General features: G+C 49.4%; 1 protein-coding gene across 1 annotated transcript; it reads right to left on the reverse strand.

The window, feature by feature from the left end:
* Nucleotides 1-6,284: 6,284 nt before the first annotated feature.
* On the reverse strand, nucleotides 6,285-12,771 carry TMEM247 (transmembrane protein 247). The gene is given in 4 exon segments (XM_029231448.1): nucleotides 6,285-7,151; nucleotides 9,906-10,253; nucleotides 10,971-11,069; nucleotides 11,072-12,771. Coding segments are annotated over 4 exon segments (729 nt in total). The 5' UTR covers nucleotides 11,090-12,771; the 3' UTR covers nucleotides 6,285-6,887.
* Between the last annotated feature and the right edge of the window lie 5,551 nt (nucleotides 12,772-18,322).

An 18,322-nucleotide genomic window follows, 5' to 3' on the forward strand; every position in this document is an offset into this window, starting at 1 on the left:
GGAGTGGCCGTGGGATGAGATGAGTTAACATAAAGTGTGTTGCACGGGGCAGAATACCCAGTAGGTACTGGGGAAGCGTGTGCTCCCTTCTCTCCTCTCCAGCACATCTTCACAGAGGCTTGAGCTCGGGATCCTCTCTCAGGTTGTCTAGTGTATCCTTTAGTTCATTGGCTTGTTCATTCATTTGCTTCAAGCACTGATTGAGCCCCCGGCAGTGGGTTGGTCCCTGCAGCACACAATTAACTGCTCTGGCATCTCCTGGTCAAAGAGAGTGCTGGGAGGAGAGCAGGTCCATGGTAGGGAATGTCTGAGACCGCCCTCCCCCGCCTCCCTCCCTCCGCCCCCCACACTGCCTAAACTAAGGGTTGCCTTGCTCAGCACTTTCTGCCCGGCTTCCTGGTGGCTGTCTTCCAAGGCCTGCTTTCTGCCCCAGGACCCTACAAAGGCTCCTTTGATGAAAAGTTTGCGGCAAAGTGACTGTGTCATTTGATACAAATGAGGCTCATGAGGGTAAAAAGTGTAGCTTTATTCTCCTATTTTGGGATTTTCTAGCCCAGAGAAAAACGGGCAGCTGAATGGGGCTGGGGGCGGAAGCCAGGAGGGAGGGGAAACGCCAAGAGTTGGAGAGCTCTTTGCTTCTGTTAGCCCTGGGATTAGCAGCTGCAAGCCTGGGGCGTGACCTGCACACCAAGAGGTGCCTCCCGCTCAGCCAGACTCTGCCTCCAGAGCCGGTGCGTGTACGAGGGGCACCCCCGCATTTCCTGGGAGGGGACCTTTTGTCCCCCCAGGCCACCAGACTCAGCATCCTCCACTGCTGGGCCTGCTCCCGTGGTCCCCACCCCCTTTCAAAATGCATAGCACCTGCTCCCCTTCCTCCAGCTGATGGGGTGCCGAGGACCAGGATGGGATTTGAGGGGATCCACAAAAGCCCCCCACCCCAGAGGGTCTCCTTCATCCACCTCGAGGGCTGGCCTCATGGGCGGACTGCCACGGCATTGGCACCTGGCCCCATGCTCAGGGGGACCCTGCGCTCAGGGAGACCTCACACTTGGTTTCAGGCTCTGCTGTCACCACCTTGGAATTCTCGACACCCTGCATTGTCCTTTTGCGCTGGGCCTCACAGACTCTGGAGCCGATTCTGATCCTCTCCACTTCTCCCAGTTCTTAAAGTGAGGTCGGTGATCCCTACACATTCCACGGGCCTCTCACTGTTGGGGCCCCTCCCGTTGCGGAGCACAGGCTCCGGACGCACAGGCTCAGCTGCCATGGCTCACGGGCCCAGCCACTCCGCGGCATGTGGGATCTTCCCAGACCGGGGCACGAACCCGTGTCCCCTGCATCGGCAGGCAGACTGTCAACCACTGCGCCACCAGGGAAGCCCTTTGCTCACCTTTTACTAACACCTCTCATTTGTATAGCTCTGCCTTTTCCATGAGCCTGCACGCTGTTATCATACCTGTCACCACGAGTCCCTAAATCACTGACTCATGCCAGAGCTGTTTGTGGGGTTCGTCTCATGACCCCAGGCCCTTTGATGCCACCCCTTTGTTCTTGAGGAATAAAAATGCCTACCTCCTGACGCTATCTGCGATACCCTCATACTTAAGTGTAGGAAACTTGCAAGTCCAAAGCTGATCCTCCACTTGGCTCTTAAGAGCCCTGGACAAGCCCTCTGGGAGCGCTTAATAAATACTAATGAACCTGCAGCTGCTGCTCCTTTGGCTAATTAAATCTAAATAAGTCACAGGCTTTAAATTATGCAATAAGGCTTGGCCAAAACAGCTTAAAAATGCGGGAGCCCTAGTTTTTCTGCTGTGCCCTGTGGAAAAAAATTCCATCTTTTAATCATGCTTAACCTTCCTGAAAGAACAGTGGCAACCTTTAAATAATGAATGAATGTATATTAGCGAGATTTTTTTTCCCCAAGCTACACACAACGGAGCTAGATCATAAAAGGGACAGAGGCAGAGATAGGCCTGGGGGGATTCCGGAAGTTTCTGGTGAATCGCAGAGTGCTGGGAGAAATCTTTTGGTTGCTCAGAAGCCCAGAGCAAGGACTGGTGAAGAGCACAGAGGGAGGAGGGGCGGACACACTGCCATCCAGCCTGCACCTGCCAGCTGTGATGGAGGCTCCCACAGCACTGGTGGGGGCTACGTGCTCAGTTATCCTCTCTCCACTCCTTCCTATCTTGCCTCCACATACCCTCCCACCCCCGAAGACCCTTCAGGCCAAGAGCAGTGTCTTCACAACAGAGCAAAGGTTGAATTGAGTCACATCACCTAGAGCAGTGCTTTGCAGACTTTCAGGTGCACAAGAGTCTTTGGGGATGTTGTCAAAAATGCAAACGATCAGTGGGTCCAGGGTGGGGCCTGGGATGCTGCATTTCTAAGATGCCTGGGGCTGCTGGTCCTCAGATCACGTGCAGAGTAGCAAGGATTTAGGTTTTGTAATGAAGCTGAACATTACAATCAATTGGGACACTCTTCAGGTGCTCCCAGGACACCATCTCAGATCAGTTAGATAGGAATTTCTGAAATCAGACCCTAAGCTCTTTGGTCCCATTCTCCCCATTCCCCACCTTTTTTTTTTTTTTTAAACTGAGTTAGAGTCTAGATAATTTTCAGGTCACCCAAACAAAGCCTAGAAAGCTTAACCAACTTGCTTGCAGTCACCTCCTAAAGTGGGATTAGAAACCGATCTGGCAGGGAAGTGGCCTTGGAAACCAAGCCTGCTCCCCCTTCCCTCCCGCAGATCTCAGCATCTCCAGGACTCTAGCCCCGTCCCTGGGCTCAGGGTTGCAACGTATGTGATTCCATTTGGGAGCAGGAAAGATTCTTGTATCTTCCTCCTCCTAAGCCTTCCTGAAAGTTCACTATTAGTGCTTAATTGCTTGGGCTAAAGCTGAGTGTAATGTGTAGGATCTGTTACACTCTGTCTTCAGCACCACGGTGTGAGTGGGGTGACAGGACAGACACTGGGGGCACTGGGCTCTGTCCTGTGGGATCTGGGACTCAGGAAGGGGAGGGACTCTCAGGGCAGACTCACCTCCTCCTGCAACTTTGCTGAGGGCACCCAGCACAGAGGGGTGTGCCCTTCTAAGTCCCCAGGCAAGGCTGTGGCCCCGGTTGTGTAAGATACTGGGGCCTCAGGCAGAGGTCAGGAGGTTGCAGGCAGAGCTGTTCCAGTTGTGTATCCGGAGAAAACCATGACCTTCCTGCTGTGGTATGTGAACCAGGCCTTAAGGCAGAAGTGCAGCTGTGGGCCAGGCCCAGCTTGGCTACAGCTGTGTCCTACCCAGTTGTCTCAACCTGGACCATGACACTGGGGCAGAGAGTGGGAGCTGGGCTTAAGAAAGCAGCAAGGTACGGTAGACACAGTTATTTGCTTATTCAGTATCCACCCCTCCCCTTCCCCACCCCCACCATATTATCAGAATCTTAATTTTGTTCAAGGCTGCAACACTGTCCAGGCCAAAAACTTACCACACCTCATACGTCCTGAAGCTAGGAGCAGCAACATGACCAGGCTGACCAATGAGATGTAAGCAGAAGTCTCTAGGCGGATCTTTCTGGAAAGCTTTGAAAAAAGATGGCCCCATTTCTTTTCCCCCTCTGCTGACCTGGAGTTGATACCTGGAGCTATAGCAGCCATCTTGAGATTATAAGGCTAAAAGCCATGGGGTGAGGGGGATAAAAGCCATATGCTAAGGATGGTGGAACAAAAAGAAGGATCCTCTATGACTGAGTTCTCTATGACTTCCTTGAGAAGTTCACCATCACGGACTGCCCAACCTGGGACTTCTTATTATGTGAGACACATAAACCCCTATTTGGTTAAGCCACTGTGGCTGGGTTTCTTTTACAGCTAAATGCAGTCTTCACACTGGGACCTTAGAAAGAATGTTCCTGGATTGGAAATGGGAAGAGAAGGTCAAGGCAAGAACGTGGCCCCCAGGAGAGGGGAGGGGGGAGGATTTCCCCTCTTTGTGGGGGGAGGGTCACTCTCTCACTCTACAATCTTCAGGGATTCCTTGTTTCCCAAGGGACTAAGTTCATATTCCTCAGGTCAATATTCAAGACTATAAAATTTGGCTCCAAATCAGTTTTCCAGGCCTGTTACCATTCACTGGAGCAAGGATGTGCCTGCTCCTTCTTTGAGTATAGATTATACACTCCCACCCTGGTCTTAATTCACATGAGTTCTCGCTACTCCTTTCTACCTGTCCCAGGCTTACCTGCCCTTGTGGGCTGCTCTTTTGAGAAGACTTCCTATCACCCTGGGCTCCAGGGACCTCTCCTTTAATCTCCTTCATCACTGAGGTCTATGTGCCTGTAGTTTCTTTATACTTTAGTGTGTATTAGCTGCATCTCCCCAGCAAGGCTGTGAGATCCTCCAAGGCAGGATTTTGGGAGTGTGGAAATACAGAAAGATCACTTTGGAGTCAGACTTGAGATCTAAGATGATCTTGGGTACATCACTTAACCTCTCTGAGCCTCAGTATCCGTGTCTGTGAAATGGGGATAATGTACATGTCTGCCTCCCAGGCCTCCATAAAGCATGTAGCCAAGTGCCTGGCACGTTGGAGGTGCTCCAGAAGGGCTTGTATGTTGACTTGTTGCCTGCTTGGTAATCCTAGGCTGTGCCTTTTTTCTATCCTTTGTATCTCTCTCCACTTTTGTCTCTCCCTTCCTTCTGATTTTCTGCGTTGCATTTGAACAGTGAGGTCTGTATCAAGTTTGAGGAGTGACCATGAGCTGTTTTCATTTTTGCCTAGGGTAGATCTTTGGCTACTGGCTTCAGTCTTCTATCAGAGTAGGAAGTAAGGATAGAGGGGAGATTTCATGGCCATTGTGAAGGGGGTGAGAAGACATGCTAACTTAACTGAAAGGAGTTTACTAATCTTTCTCTGAAGATTTGTAAGGAAAATGGGTGTATTTAAGTCCAGTTTTACCTGGCAACAGGATGATGAATTGAATGGCCTTATAGCAGTTTTTTGTTTTTTTTTTTTATAAACAAACTCCCAATTCTGTTTGTTGTAGTGAATTAAACATCTGGGCCTTAATCTTTTTGATATCCTGATCTCCTCCTTCTTTTGCCTCAATCCCACCCCAGAAACCCAGATCAAATTAGATTGTGAGAAGTGACCCATAGCAAAAATATTCTGCCATTGAAAGTTTAATGAGAAATGACAGTTTTATTACTTCCAAGTAAATACCTGTCACGCGCAGCTATAAATGGGAATGAATGCATTGAACTGGGTGGAAAATGAGACGTCGCCGTGGACTGAAACGGCATGATAATGTGTACTGACAATGAGTCCCGCGGCGGTCTTCTCTTTTCATGTGTTTCACTCTGCATCACTCAGAGAGCCCAGCAAGACAGAACGTATTCTTTTGTTCCTCTTAAAGCAGAGCCTTATGTCCAGGAAGAGGAAGGGTCAAAAAAGACTTGATTGATTGCAAAGCTGTGTCCATTCAGTTTGCTGCGTTATCCTTAAAGTCTCCCGTGCTGGCCATCATTCCGGGGCAGGGCTGGCGAGGTGGGGGCAGCTGACAACCTGCTGTGTGTGTGTGTGTGTGTGTGTGTGTGTGTGTGTGTGTGCGCGCGCGTGCGCGCGCACGTATATGTGTAGAGGATGGGGGAGGTGAACTCCTTTCCCTTGTTACACTGGGCCACTTCTGTGCCTCTTGTGAGTCCCCTAGTGCCCAAAGTCTGTTCCTTTTGGTTGTTGCCTCCTGTTGTTGTGTATATCTCTGTTGTAGACTAGTATTTGCTATGTATCTCTGTGTGTGTGTGTATGTGATTTGAGGGTTGGGCGTGTGGCCTCTTTAGGTTTTTTTTCTCCTATTTTTCTACTGGAGCAGCATTGCTGACTGCACCTAATCAATCAATGCCTCCTTACCTGTGCCCCCAGGAGTATGCCCAGATGTTGCCCCCGCCTCACCCAGGCATGTGCTGCTCAGTGATCAGGATATCTGATAGGCCTGTCCTGGGTTTCCTGGAGCTTCAGCGTCTCTCTTCTTGAATTGCATGTTGCTGAGGGCAGGCTCCAAGCATGCATGGTGGACTGTGTACAGTCCTGCTCAGGCCCAGGGCTAGATGGACCCTTGCCAATGCCTTGGTGATGCCATCTTGACATGTCTGCAGAGCTGGAAAGAGCTTGGGGAACCTTGGCTCCTGTATTAGTTTCCTGTGTTAGTGTTGCTGCTGCAATAAATTATTACAAATGTAGCGGCTTAAAACAACTCAGATTTATTCTCTTACAGTTCTGGAGGTCACATGTTTAAAATGGGTTTGGCAGGGCTGCATTCCTCTGGTGGCTCTAGCAAAGAACCCGTTTTCTCGCCTTTTCTAACTTCTATAGGCTGCCCGCATTCCTTGGCTCATGGTCCTGCACCACTCTCCCCTCTGCTCCCATGGCCACATCTCCTTCTCTGCCTCTTACCCTCCTGCCTCCCTCTTATGAGGACCCTTATGATTACATTGTGCTCCTCTGGGTAGTCCAGGATCATCTCTTCATTTCAAGGCCCTTAATTTAATCTCAAAAGTCTCTTTTACCACATAAGGTGACATATTCACAGGGATGTGGACGTCTTTGGGGGGCCTACCCTCAAAAGCCTACCACAGCTCCCCACACCTCAGGGAAGATCTATCTGAGTAGATGTGGTGGATCCCAAGTCAGCCTGGTCGTGGTATGATTTCTGTGATTCTGGAAAGGCTTTCTAAACCCTTCTCCCTACAGATACTTCCCTGGCCTGCTACCTTCTGAAATTCTCCTCTTGGGGAATAAAGCATCTTTATCCACAGTGGGAACTCAGGCTTAGTAGAAGGCCTGAACAACATGTTTCTCCACACTAAGGTGTAAATGGTTGACAGCAAACATTTCCTAACAGCAAGTTCTGATGGGAGGGAGGCACAGGTGAGGGAAGGAGGTGCCCAGTGTTGGAGAGAGCAAAGGCACTTGGAAGTATGACCATAAAGTTTTAATCAAACAGAGCAACATGGCCGCGATGCAGAACAGGTAGTGCTTGGAGAAGAGAAAGAAGATCATCTCCTTGGTGACATAGATTATGTGTATGGAGATGAAGCAGTACAGGAACATGGCGAATTGGTTCTGGGGAAGCAGGAGGTCCTGGAGGCCTCCCGAGAACTGTGGGGGAAAGAAGAGAGTAGAAATGGCAAAACCAGGGATTGGGTACCAGGCAGACCCGGGCTTCGATCCTGCTCTTGTCCCTTCCTGAACGTGACCTCGGGCAGGCTGTCTTCCTCACCTAAGGTGAGGGTAATCGTGCCCACCTCACAAGATGACGATGAGGAAGAGTGAGGACGAGAATGAAAATCCCAGGCAAGGTCACGGGCACAGAGGGGACTCATGAGTTTTCACTTCTTGAGCTTGGTCTTAGCCCTCCTGAGTCAGGCCGCCCCCTTCCTTTCTTGGTACACTCCATGCAGCCTCTGAGCCCACATGTGGGCAGTCTCTTTCCTACTCGAGATCCCCACATCTGGACACCAGGTCTTGGGCGTGTTCTCTGGACAGTGTCCCCAGATACTCCACCTTGTTTTCTGGATGGTGGCACAATGAGAGGGGGTCCCTTGGGCACAGATGACTGTGTCTGACTCTCTGGGCCGTAGTGCATGTCACATAAGGTCAGGCTGTGGTCCTTCAGCCCAGGGGGTGGTCTCTCCTGCAGACGGGTAGTAAGAGACAGGTGATGGGGCCTCCGTAAACTCTTAGGGTTTGGGGTGTGGGGGAGGCAGCTTGAGCTGTCTGGCTGATTCTGCCTGTGTGTTGCTCTTTTCCAGAATCTATATAATTAAAGTCGAACAGACCCCCACTTTAACTATAGAAAGCATCAACATATAAGTAGAGTAAAAGCTGATATAGCTATTTTGATCTATAGTTAAGAAGGCATTACCCATGGTTCATTCTTTAAAATATCTTTTCAACTCATGCCACATTTTTTGTAAGCAGGCATATGGCAGGGACTGTGATGCCCTAAATTCACTAGAAACATATTCATAGAGATATTTTTCAATACAATGACAATTATCTACCCACCCACCCACCCACCCAGAAGAAGAGAGGTGGGAGGCTTAAAAATTAAGTCAGCTCTCCAAGTAAAGGCACAGGAAGTAAAACCCTTTTGTAATCTATTGTTAAAAGACTGGGGTTTTGGACATACTATTGTTGAACCAGCTACGTAAAATGTGAGAGTAACTAAATAAAACTGAGGGGGCAGGAAATGACTCCAGTGATGCCACCTCTAAAATGAATAGTAAGGAAGATGGAAGACCAGAGGAAGAAACCCAGTGTTCTGGTGGGACTGGAGGGCTGGACAGATCTTGTGTTTTTCTGCAGACCTGGTGTGGCTCTGGTTCCGTGGACTTTCTGCCACTGTTTGTGGTCTACGTGCTAATGGCTATTATTTGTGATTTTGATAACAAATTGTGCATTTGTGAAACCTTTTAGACTTTTCAAAACACTTTCAGTTGTCTATTTTTTTTTTAAAGCAGAAGACAGAGAGCAGATAGGACTGTACACCAAGGATTTCCATCTCCTCCAGCAAGGAGAAAGATTTTCAAACTAAAAAGCAGGTATTTTGTGAGCAAGAAAAACAAAAGAGAATTGTTAAGAAGCCAGCATGTGTTCATTGAGAACAAATGCAAAACCAACCTAATTTTCTTAAAAAAAAAAATGGACCAGTCAATTGGGGAATTGCTATAGTGTAATATCTTAATTCTGGGAAACCGTTTGACACTGTGTCTCAGTACAGTTTTCTGGACAAGGTAGAGAAATGTGAGCTGGAGATAATGTAACTCAAGGGTGCTGATTAATGGAACATTGCTAACCTGTAGGGAGATCTTTTAGTGGTATTTACTTTAGGTCATATCCTCCTCAACAATTACAGCAATGACTTGGATAAAGCCAGGAGGCAAGTTTCTCAGAACTGAAGATGACTCAGAGCTGGGAAGCATAGCTAATACATTACATCCTGATAAAATTGAGAAATGATGAACGTAAGTTGTTGCATTTGTGTCAAGAAGTGAATTGCGTGAGTACATAAAAATGGTAATAGCTAACACTGAGTGCTTACCTCAATGTGCCAGGCTCACTGCAAAGTGCCTCACATGCATTCTTTCATTTAATCCTCACGACAACCCTATGAGGTAGGTGTTACCTTACAGATGAGCAGACCAAGGCCCAAAGAGGATCAGTAACTTGCCCAGTGTCACACAATTTATATGTGGTGGAGCCAGGATTTTAACCCAGGACTGTCTGAATTTAAAGCCCAGACAGCATTGCTTTAAACAATAACATCTTTCATTATTTAGTGCTTATGAAGGCCCAGCCAGAGTGCTAAGCATTTCCCATCCCATTTAATCACAAGCAGGCTTTCTTATCCCCATTTAGATTAGGGGAGAGTGGTCCATTTCTTGCCAAAAGATGTCTAAGTTTTAGTTGACAGCAAGGCAGCGTGATCCAACAGAACACGTGCGGCCCTGATCAGCGGAGCAGGGGATGGTTCTATCAAAATCCACTAGCCAGACTGCAGTGGGAGTTCTGGGTCTAGTCCCAGGCATCCTATTTTAAGAGATGCAGAGAGGAGTAGAGAGTGGTGGAAATCCAGACATAGAGGCAGTGTTGAAGAGTTTTCCCTGAGGAGGAAAGCCATGGACAGGCAAGTGGACAAGGTGGCTTCCGGGTCCCTCCTGGGGAGGGTTGATCCTTGAAGAGTTGGATCTCAGCTTAACATGGAAGCTCTAAAGCAGTGAGCCGGCGGGCGCAGGGCAGGGAACAGCCGAGAAGCAGGTAAGGTGGGCTCCCCATGCAGGTCAGGGATGGGCTCCCCTCACCCCTAGTTTCCCCGCACCCTTCGCCTCCCAGCTGGGACCTGTCACCTACTAGGCGGGGCGTCGCCCGCTGCCGCAGCTGCTCCATCACCTCTTCGTGCTGCCGCTGCCGCTCGTTCTCCTCCTGCAGGTACCAGAGCCGCTCGAGCTCGAACTCCATGCGCATCTTCTCCAGCTCCATCTCGTCGTTTCGCTGGGGCCCTGGGGTCCCCGGCGCCGCTGCGGCTGGGGCCAGGGGCGGCTCTGCGTGTTCAGGTCCATCGCCCTCCTGGCCCTTGGTGGTGGCGGGGCCGGCCTTGGAGGAGAGTGACTTAGGTGGCCCCGGGCAGCCTCTGTCCTCACAAGTTTCCATCTCCTCAAGGTAGTCGTAGGACGAGTCTGGCTTGGGGGACTCTGCCTCCTGGGCCTGGGAAGGGGGAAGTGGGGGGTCTGGAGGGGTTAGCCAGGGGCCGCCCACCCCCTACCCCACCACGCTCCTGCAGCCCTAGGCACAGTGCACTGGGGTGCTTGAAAGCGGTGTGAATTGTAAACATCTAGACTGAGTTCTTCCGAGAAATTTCGACGGAGTTATCAGGACCGGAGAGTTAAGGAGGAGAGGGCAAACAGACACAGAAGAATGGCGCCCTAAAGTTGCAAGTGGGGCCTTTGGGAGGGTTGAGTAGAAGTCTGTCTTCCTCGTGATCTTCAGATCACTACTGGAGGTAACTTTCCCACCTCCCACTCTACTTTGAGGCCAATTAGACATCCAGTCCTCTGGGGGCCACAGAGGGAGGAAGAAACCCAAGGTCTGCATTGAGAGAACCTCAGTATATGGGAACCAACGGTAGGGTTATGGGGAAGCCTGGTCCCATCTGCAAGAGGAGGAAAGGGCCCCACATGGAGAGCTAGATGGGGGAGACCAAAGCCAGCTTCAAGTGACCTGACAATCTTACGAAGGGCTACCTGGTCTCCAGTTACAGCTGGGTGCCAGCGTGGGGATAGGGTGCACGTCTCCTACTCTTCTTAGCAGTTCTCTGGAATCTAACAGCTCTCAGCTCCTATCTTGTGGTGTCCCCATTATGCTCTTCCCCCCTGTGCTGGGACAGGCTGGGGCAGTGAGAAGAGGCATCCTCCTTACCAAAGAAGGCTTTGACTTCCCTTCGGACATGGGGTCATCAGGCACCATCTTGGGGAAGGTTGGGCAGCTTTCTCCTGCCCCCCGGCCTTCCATCATCTCTCCCTGTCCTCTGTTGCCATCCAGAAAACCACAATACTGCCGGTTGGGGCCAAAGGACATCTTTTGAGGCATTAACATTTGGCCTCACAAGATTCCACCGCCTGGCCACCATCACAATGCCCTGTCCTCATAATAACCCACATTCCACCAGTTGCTAAGGCCCCTTTGGCAGAGGGTGTGATACCTTTGAGGCGCCATTATTAAGAACTATAGGATGGGCCTTTGCCACCCCTAGGGACTGCTGTGAAAACTAGAATTCCACCACTTGAAATCCAGAGTTCCATCATCTGAAATCTGTTCTCTTGAGTTCCTATTTTAAATGCAGCCTGTATTGAGATGAGTCACGATTAGCTCCACAAACCCTGTTATGGGCTGAATTATGTGCCCTCACCCCGCACATTCATTTGTTGGAGTCCTAACCCCAAGGACCTTAGAACGTGACTTTATTTAGAGATAGGGTCTTTACAGAGGTGATTAAGTTAAAATAAGGTCATTAGGGTGGGTCCTAATCCAATATGACTGATGTCCTTAGAAGAGGAAATTTGGACACAGACACGCACAGAAGGAGATGATGTGAAGATGGGAGAAGATGGCCATCTAAAGACCAAGGAGACAGGGCTTGTATTAGTGTTCTCCAGAAAACAAATAGGAGCCCAGCCTTATAAATTCAAATAGAACTTAGAAAGAACTGGCTCATGTGATTATGGAGGCTGAGAAGTGGCATGATTTGCATCTGCAAGTGGGAGACTCATGAAAGCTGGTGGCATGGCTTCCAGTCTGAGTCTGAAGGCCTAGTAACCAGGACTGCTGCTGGTATAAGTCCCAGTCGAAAGCCAGGAGAAGGCCAAGATCTCAGCTCAGACAGACAGAGCAAATCAATTCAACCCTTCCTCCAGCTTTTTGCTCCATTCAGGCCCTCCAAGGATGGGATGATGCCCATTCACACTGGATAGGGCAATCTGCTTTATTCAGTCCACCCATTCAAATGCTAATCTCTTCCAGAAGCATCCTCACAGACATACTCAGAAATAATGTCTACCCAGATATTTGGGCATCCCAGGGCCTAGTCAAGTTGACACAGAAAATCAATCATCATAGGCCTGGAACAGATCCTCCCCTTACAGCCTTCAGATGGAGCCAACCCTGCCGACACCTTGATCGTGGACATCCAGCCTCCAGGACTGCGAGAAAATAAACTTCTGTTGTTTAAGCCACCCAGTCTATGGTACTTTGCTATGACAGCCCTAGCAAACTAATACGACCTCAGTTATTCATTGAATGGGACCAGTAAAGAGAATGGGGGCTGGGGAATATACTTTGTTGTCTTCAGTTTTGTGGAAATGACAAAAAACATTTTTGGTAGTTGGAGGCAAGGTTGCATATGGAAAGAGAAAAGGCTGCATTTGAATTCTAGCTTTGCTCCTCTCTCTAGCTGTGTGTCCAAGAGAAAGTTATTTTACCTTTCTGCTGCTCAGTGTACTCATTTGTAAATGGGGATAAAGATCTGGTCACTCCCCTGCACTGCAGCACTGATATGAAACTAAGATAGTCTCTTCGCATAGTATCTGCCTCTACAGGGGCTAAGTAAATGAAACCACCATCATCATTATTACAAGGGGCTTCATCACTGGAGAGAAGAAAGTGCTCAAGATCTACCTTCTTGCAAATCTTTTTTTTTTTCTTTCTGGCCACGCCACATGGCTTGCAGGATCTCAGTTCTTTTTTTTTTTTTTTTGCGGTACGCGGGCCTCTCACTATTGCGGAGCACAGGCTCCGGACGCGCAGGCTCAGCAGCCACGGCTCACGGGCCCAGCCACTTCGCAGCATGCGGGATCTTCCCGGACTGGGGCACGAACCCGCACCCCCTGCAATGGCAGGCAGACTCTCAACCACTGCACCACCAGGGAAGCCCTGGATCTCAGTTCTTTGACTAGGGATTGAACCCAGGCCATGGCAGTGAAAGCCCAGAATCCTAACCACTAGACCACCAGGGAACTCCCTCTTGCAAATCTTTAACTGAACCATGGCTTTCCTCTCCCAGAATTATGATGGTGACCATGGGAACTATCTCACAGTTTTTGTGTAAGATGTTGATCCTGCCTCAAGCACTGGGAGTAGGATTGCCAGATAAATATATGTAAGGGTGCCCAGTTAAATTTAAATTTTAGACAAATAAGTTTTAGTATAAATAGGTTCTAGAAATTGCATGGGACACACTTATACTAAAAAATTCTTCATGTTTATCTGAAATTCAAATTTAACTGGGGATCCTGTATTTTTATTTGCTAAGTCTGGAGATCTTAATTAGGAGAGACCTGCCCAAGGAAACAATTATATATAACCAAATAATGAGCTGCTATTAAAAATCACCAAGTACTATAATGTATAATAAGTTGTAGGGGTAGTTGTATCAGCTGGATATCAAACAACCATAAAATCTCAGTGGCATATAACAGTAAGCATTTATTTAGCTCAGACGTCTAATAGTTGACTGATCTAGGCTGGGCTCATCTAGGGGGCTTGGCCAAGGCAGCTTCATTTCATGTGTCCCTCTTCCTTTTCTTGGGGACAGTGGGCTAGCCTTGGCATGCTCTTTTCATGGCAATAGAAGAAGCACAGAGGTCTTGGAATTGGCATACCACCACTTCCATCTTATGCTATTGGCTTTGGCTTTGGCCAAACTCAAAGCCAAAGGATGTGGAAATGTTCTCCATCCTTTCAGTGGGAAGAACTGTGAAGACATAGGGTAAAAAGTACGGATATGGGGCAGTATGAAGAGTTGGGGCCCATAAAGCGATATACTATTGTAGTAACACCAACATTAGCTTACAATTATTGGGCACTAACCACGTACCAGGTATTGGTCATTTTTCAAGGATTATTTTACGTAATTTTTCAGAGCAACCATATGAGTTTGGTACTGTGATTGTCTCTGTCTTCCTAGAAGTGGTAACTGAGTTTCAGAAAGGCTAAGTCGCCTGCCCATAGTGACACAGTTAGGATCAGGTGAAGCCAGGACTTAAGCGCCCATGTCCCTGTATTAAATCCCTTCCTACTGGAAATACTGAAAGTGTTTTCTATTTTCCTGACTGAAACCTGGCTGATACCGTGGGTATTCGAGAGGAAGAGGTGACCTAAGTGCCCAGAGGATTTGCTGGGGAAATCTGAGTAAGGAGGGAGCAAGGAGCTGCTCGAGGACAGCCCCTCCAGGGAGTACGCAGGGATGTGTGTGAAGGCATGTGTGTGGTCAGGCCACTCGAGATGGCTGTTCTCTTGCTCTCTGTACGTGCCCTGCTCGACCTGTCCCTGCTTCACCTGCATGCTACTCACTTGACTATCCGAACCTCTTAATCATAGAACTTACCCGGTAACTGCCTACGTGTTTGCCCCCTGCCCCAGCTGGTGACTGTTGTAGTCCTTAGTCCAGGACGGCTCCACCTGCCAGTTTATTAAAGGGACACGTCTGCCCTTGTGATGGTCGTTAACCAAAGGGGCTGTGAGGGATGTGCCCCAGCGGCTGGTTTTCCCGGGAGCTGATGAGCCGAGCTGACGTCAGTTCCCCCTATAAACGGTAGCCTCCCTGGCTTCAGGAGTGTAAGATCCCCTGTCCAATAAACCATTGATAGCTCTGTCGCTGTTCCCAGCCTCTTCCTTATGGCCTCCTTTGGCCATAAGAAGGCTTGCAGGCCTGTGGCGTGCAGCCCAACAGCATGTGTATGAGCATTGTATCCGTCAGGGCCTAGTCAGGAGACAGAAACCACACAGTAATTCCAACAGGGGAGGTAGCCTATAAAGAAGTATTAACTAGTGACAGGGGATTGGCTACTTAGGGGTAAAGAGAACTCTAAATGATACAGGAGTGAATTTGGGAGAGGTGCTTCTTAGAGCCTGAAATTCAGATCTCACTGGAGAGAGTGTGGCTGGGGCCACTGAACCATGTAAAAGTTCACTGAGGTCAAGGTCAAGTGGGAAACTGTCCACCGTGTTGCCAGCAAATCTCACCCAGAAGCTGCCTAGAAGTTGGTGTTAAACTTTCCGGGAGGTCATTGGAGACCCTTAGCTGGGAAACTGGTTGGGACAAGCTGCCCCCAAGGTGCCCCTGAAACCCTCTGAAGATGAGTACCACTCAGTGTGCCAGCCCAGCACTGTGAGAGTAAGAAAAAAGGAACGTGTACCAGAACCGGGAGGAGAAGCCCCTTCTTCTGATGTCTCTCCATCACCCTCTATTGACAGAGCTTAACATCATGGGCTGGCAAGAGAAGTGCTTACAGGGCTTTGCTTCAGTGTCAGGAGCTGGGCAGTTAAGGACTTACAGCTGAGAGGCAGTAAACTGATAACTGGGACAGCATGCATGTACTAGGAATTCAGTTCCCTTTCAACACACCTGCCTCAATGCCCTGGGGGAAGGTCCTGCCTTTTGAGAAATTCACCCAAAATGATATATCACAAGTCCCTTCCAAGTTCATTACCCTGAACTAGGTACTGAGGGGAAGACCAAGGATCATCATAGGCACCCTTTGTGGAGTATACAGTCTAGCTGGAGAGAGAGAATGCTTCTTGATGTTCTCTAGGTACACCCTAGCTCACCTGCCTTCCTGACTTTTTGCTGGTGGTTTTCTCAGCCTACAAAATGCTTTCTCCTTTATCTCCACCTATGAAAGTCCCTCCAGCCTTCAAGGCCCATTCCAGTGAAACTGTATGCTTTGTGTTTCTCTGGCCGCCTTGTGTTAAATGACCTGGTGCTTGTCTCATCCTCCCCTTAGAGCAGTGGCTGGATGAGGGCAGGGCACACTGCCTCGCTCTCAGCAGGGACCAGTAAAGGGTCAGTGTAGCCGATGGCCCTGGTCAGGCTGTGACTCCCTTCCGGCTAGTGAGTGTGACATAGGCAGGCAGACCAGAGAGTCAAGGAGCTACACCTTCTCCTCTGTGTCCTTACACCCTCCAAGTAGGACCAGAGGCCTCACTTCCTGACCACTTTCGTTGTTTGATCCCTCTACTCCAATGTGAGTGAATTAGCAACAGATGAAGTCCCACAAAGTTGGGTATAAATTAAAGGCTTGTAAGTTTAACTCTATTTTAAATGCTTGGAAAGTAGGGTGTTGAGTGTGAGAACCTTGCTATTTAAAGGAATTTTGTGCGTCATTTCACAAAGCTGCTTTCCCCCAATCTATAATTTCTGTAAGTCCAAGGGCCGTTTATATACTGGGCTTATTAAAGCAAAGCCCACCTGTGGTGAAGCCTGAATACAGGTGCCCTTATGCTCTACCCAGGTGGGAGCTCCTGATGGGAGGAATACTCCAGTGAAGAGCTGGTGTAAGGCTAAAATTCTGGACTTCCATCATTCAGAACTGGAAGGGGGCATGGAAACCCTCTAGCCTGGGCCTCAGGGGCTCTCAGCAATAACTTCTGAATAACTCATCTGGGATTGAGGAGGGGCCCAGCAGAGTGCAGCAGAAAATGTTCTGCCCCGAGGGTCGGGGTCCTGGGGTCCCGGGTTAAGCTCTGCCATTGGCTAAGCCAAGACCCAGGCACGTCATCGGAACCCTCCAGGGATGCAGCTTCTGCACGTAAAACCTGGGGCCGTGAAATTTGCCCTGCTTCATACTGGCCTGTTATACTTGCTCCCACCTTACAACAGGTGGGCGTGGAGCCAGGTGATACTTCTGCCCTGAGCTGGCCTTCTAGAATGTGCTGAATGAGGTATGGAAGGTCTCCCCTATGACAATGCTGAAGTCGCCCTCAAAAAAATCCTCCTTGAATGTTTCATCTGAAACTCTTTTCTCATTTCATGTAAGTTAACATAAAATAAACGCATTCCCGTAAAGAACTTTGCTCTGCATCCTTCCCTCTGCAGCTACAACAGGAGGGTGACCTTAACTCGGTGAAGCAATGTTGGCCGACACTGCCCCCTTGTGGTCCGGTTTGTCCTTATGGGGCGGCTCTCAGGCTAGGAGTTTTTCCAGAGGTTCTTGCTCCTGGTCGTTTGCAGAATTCTCAGGTCACCCCAGACACACTAAATCCATAAGGACCCTGGGAGGGATTCCAGGCTCTAAAAATGCCTGATGGCAACCCAAATCTGCAGAACTGGCTTTGTGGAGTCTGTGTTCCAGGGAGGAGATTGAGGTGGGGAGGAATACGTCATAAACAGAAATACCCACCAGCTGAGCTTAGACAGAACCACGGGAATGAGACCAGCAATGGAAGGAGCCATAAGGGGGACCTTTGGCCGTCAGGACCTCTAGTGGGAAGCAGTTGGTCCCAGCAGGCAGGAGGCATAGGAGAGCTGTGATAGAAGCATCTGGCTTTGTCCTGGGCCCTGGCGTACAACTTCCAGTCCTTGCAGCGGTGAAGGGCCAAGGGATGCAGGCCCCAAGGTGGAATGACAGGCAGAAAACTGAGACACTAGGATGGGTGAATCTGGCAGGGAATCAACTTTTGGGCTTAGGAAATAAGGTGATGGGGCAGGACCAAGCACTCAGGTCTTGGACCTGGGGTAGCAGGTGGCTCGGTTTCCAGAACTGGGGGCTAGGTTAGAGCAGGCCTGGCCCCGAGTCTGACCTGTGCCTGTACATGCCATGTAATCCCACAGTGACTAGAGGCTTCTGGATAGACGGAAGTCTCCAGAGGGGAGCGACACCTGTGGGAAAGGATTAAGTGCCTCTAGCTGTGCATGAGGGGTTGTCATTTCAGGCCTGTGTTTAGATTTTTACAGGATTCCAAATAAGGCCTGGGCTTGGCAAATTCTGAAAGAGCTTAGCTTGTGTTTCTTCTCTGCTGGCCCCAGCAGGGCCCCAGCTCCCCTCTGACGGCTCAGGCCTGCTTCCCCCTTCAACTTGTGCACCTGCTCTGAGCCTCAGAATAACTTCGCAGCCAAGAAAACAAAGGTGCCACCAGAGCTGCCACCTGAGAGGGGTCCCATCTACTGACTCACGACGCATGGGGGTGGTTGATGGAGGCTCACAAGCCAGTGTTCGTAGGCATATTTGCACTTGAACTAGTATCAAGGCCTCCACACCCCAGTGATGGAATTTTAGGTGCAGAAGCAGAATAATGAGAGAGGTGGCTGGGAGTTTGGGGAAGGCTTCTGAGAACCCCTCACTGTGCCACAAGACGATGAACACCCCATCAGCTTAAAATCCCAGCACTTAAAGTGAGAGCCTCCCTAAAAACCCACACGTGGGCCATGGCTATGCTATACTTGCTGGTTAAGAGGCTGCTTGCATCGCTGGCAGGATCAAAAATGGTTTCACTCT

The sequence above is a fragment of the Monodon monoceros genome, unplaced genomic scaffold (assembly GCF_005190385.1).
Source record: "Monodon monoceros isolate NGI ecotype Baffin Bay Population unplaced genomic scaffold, NGI_Narwhal_1 Super_Scaffold_19, whole genome shotgun sequence".
NCBI classification, from domain to species: Eukaryota; Metazoa; Chordata; class Mammalia; order Artiodactyla; family Monodontidae; genus Monodon; species Monodon monoceros.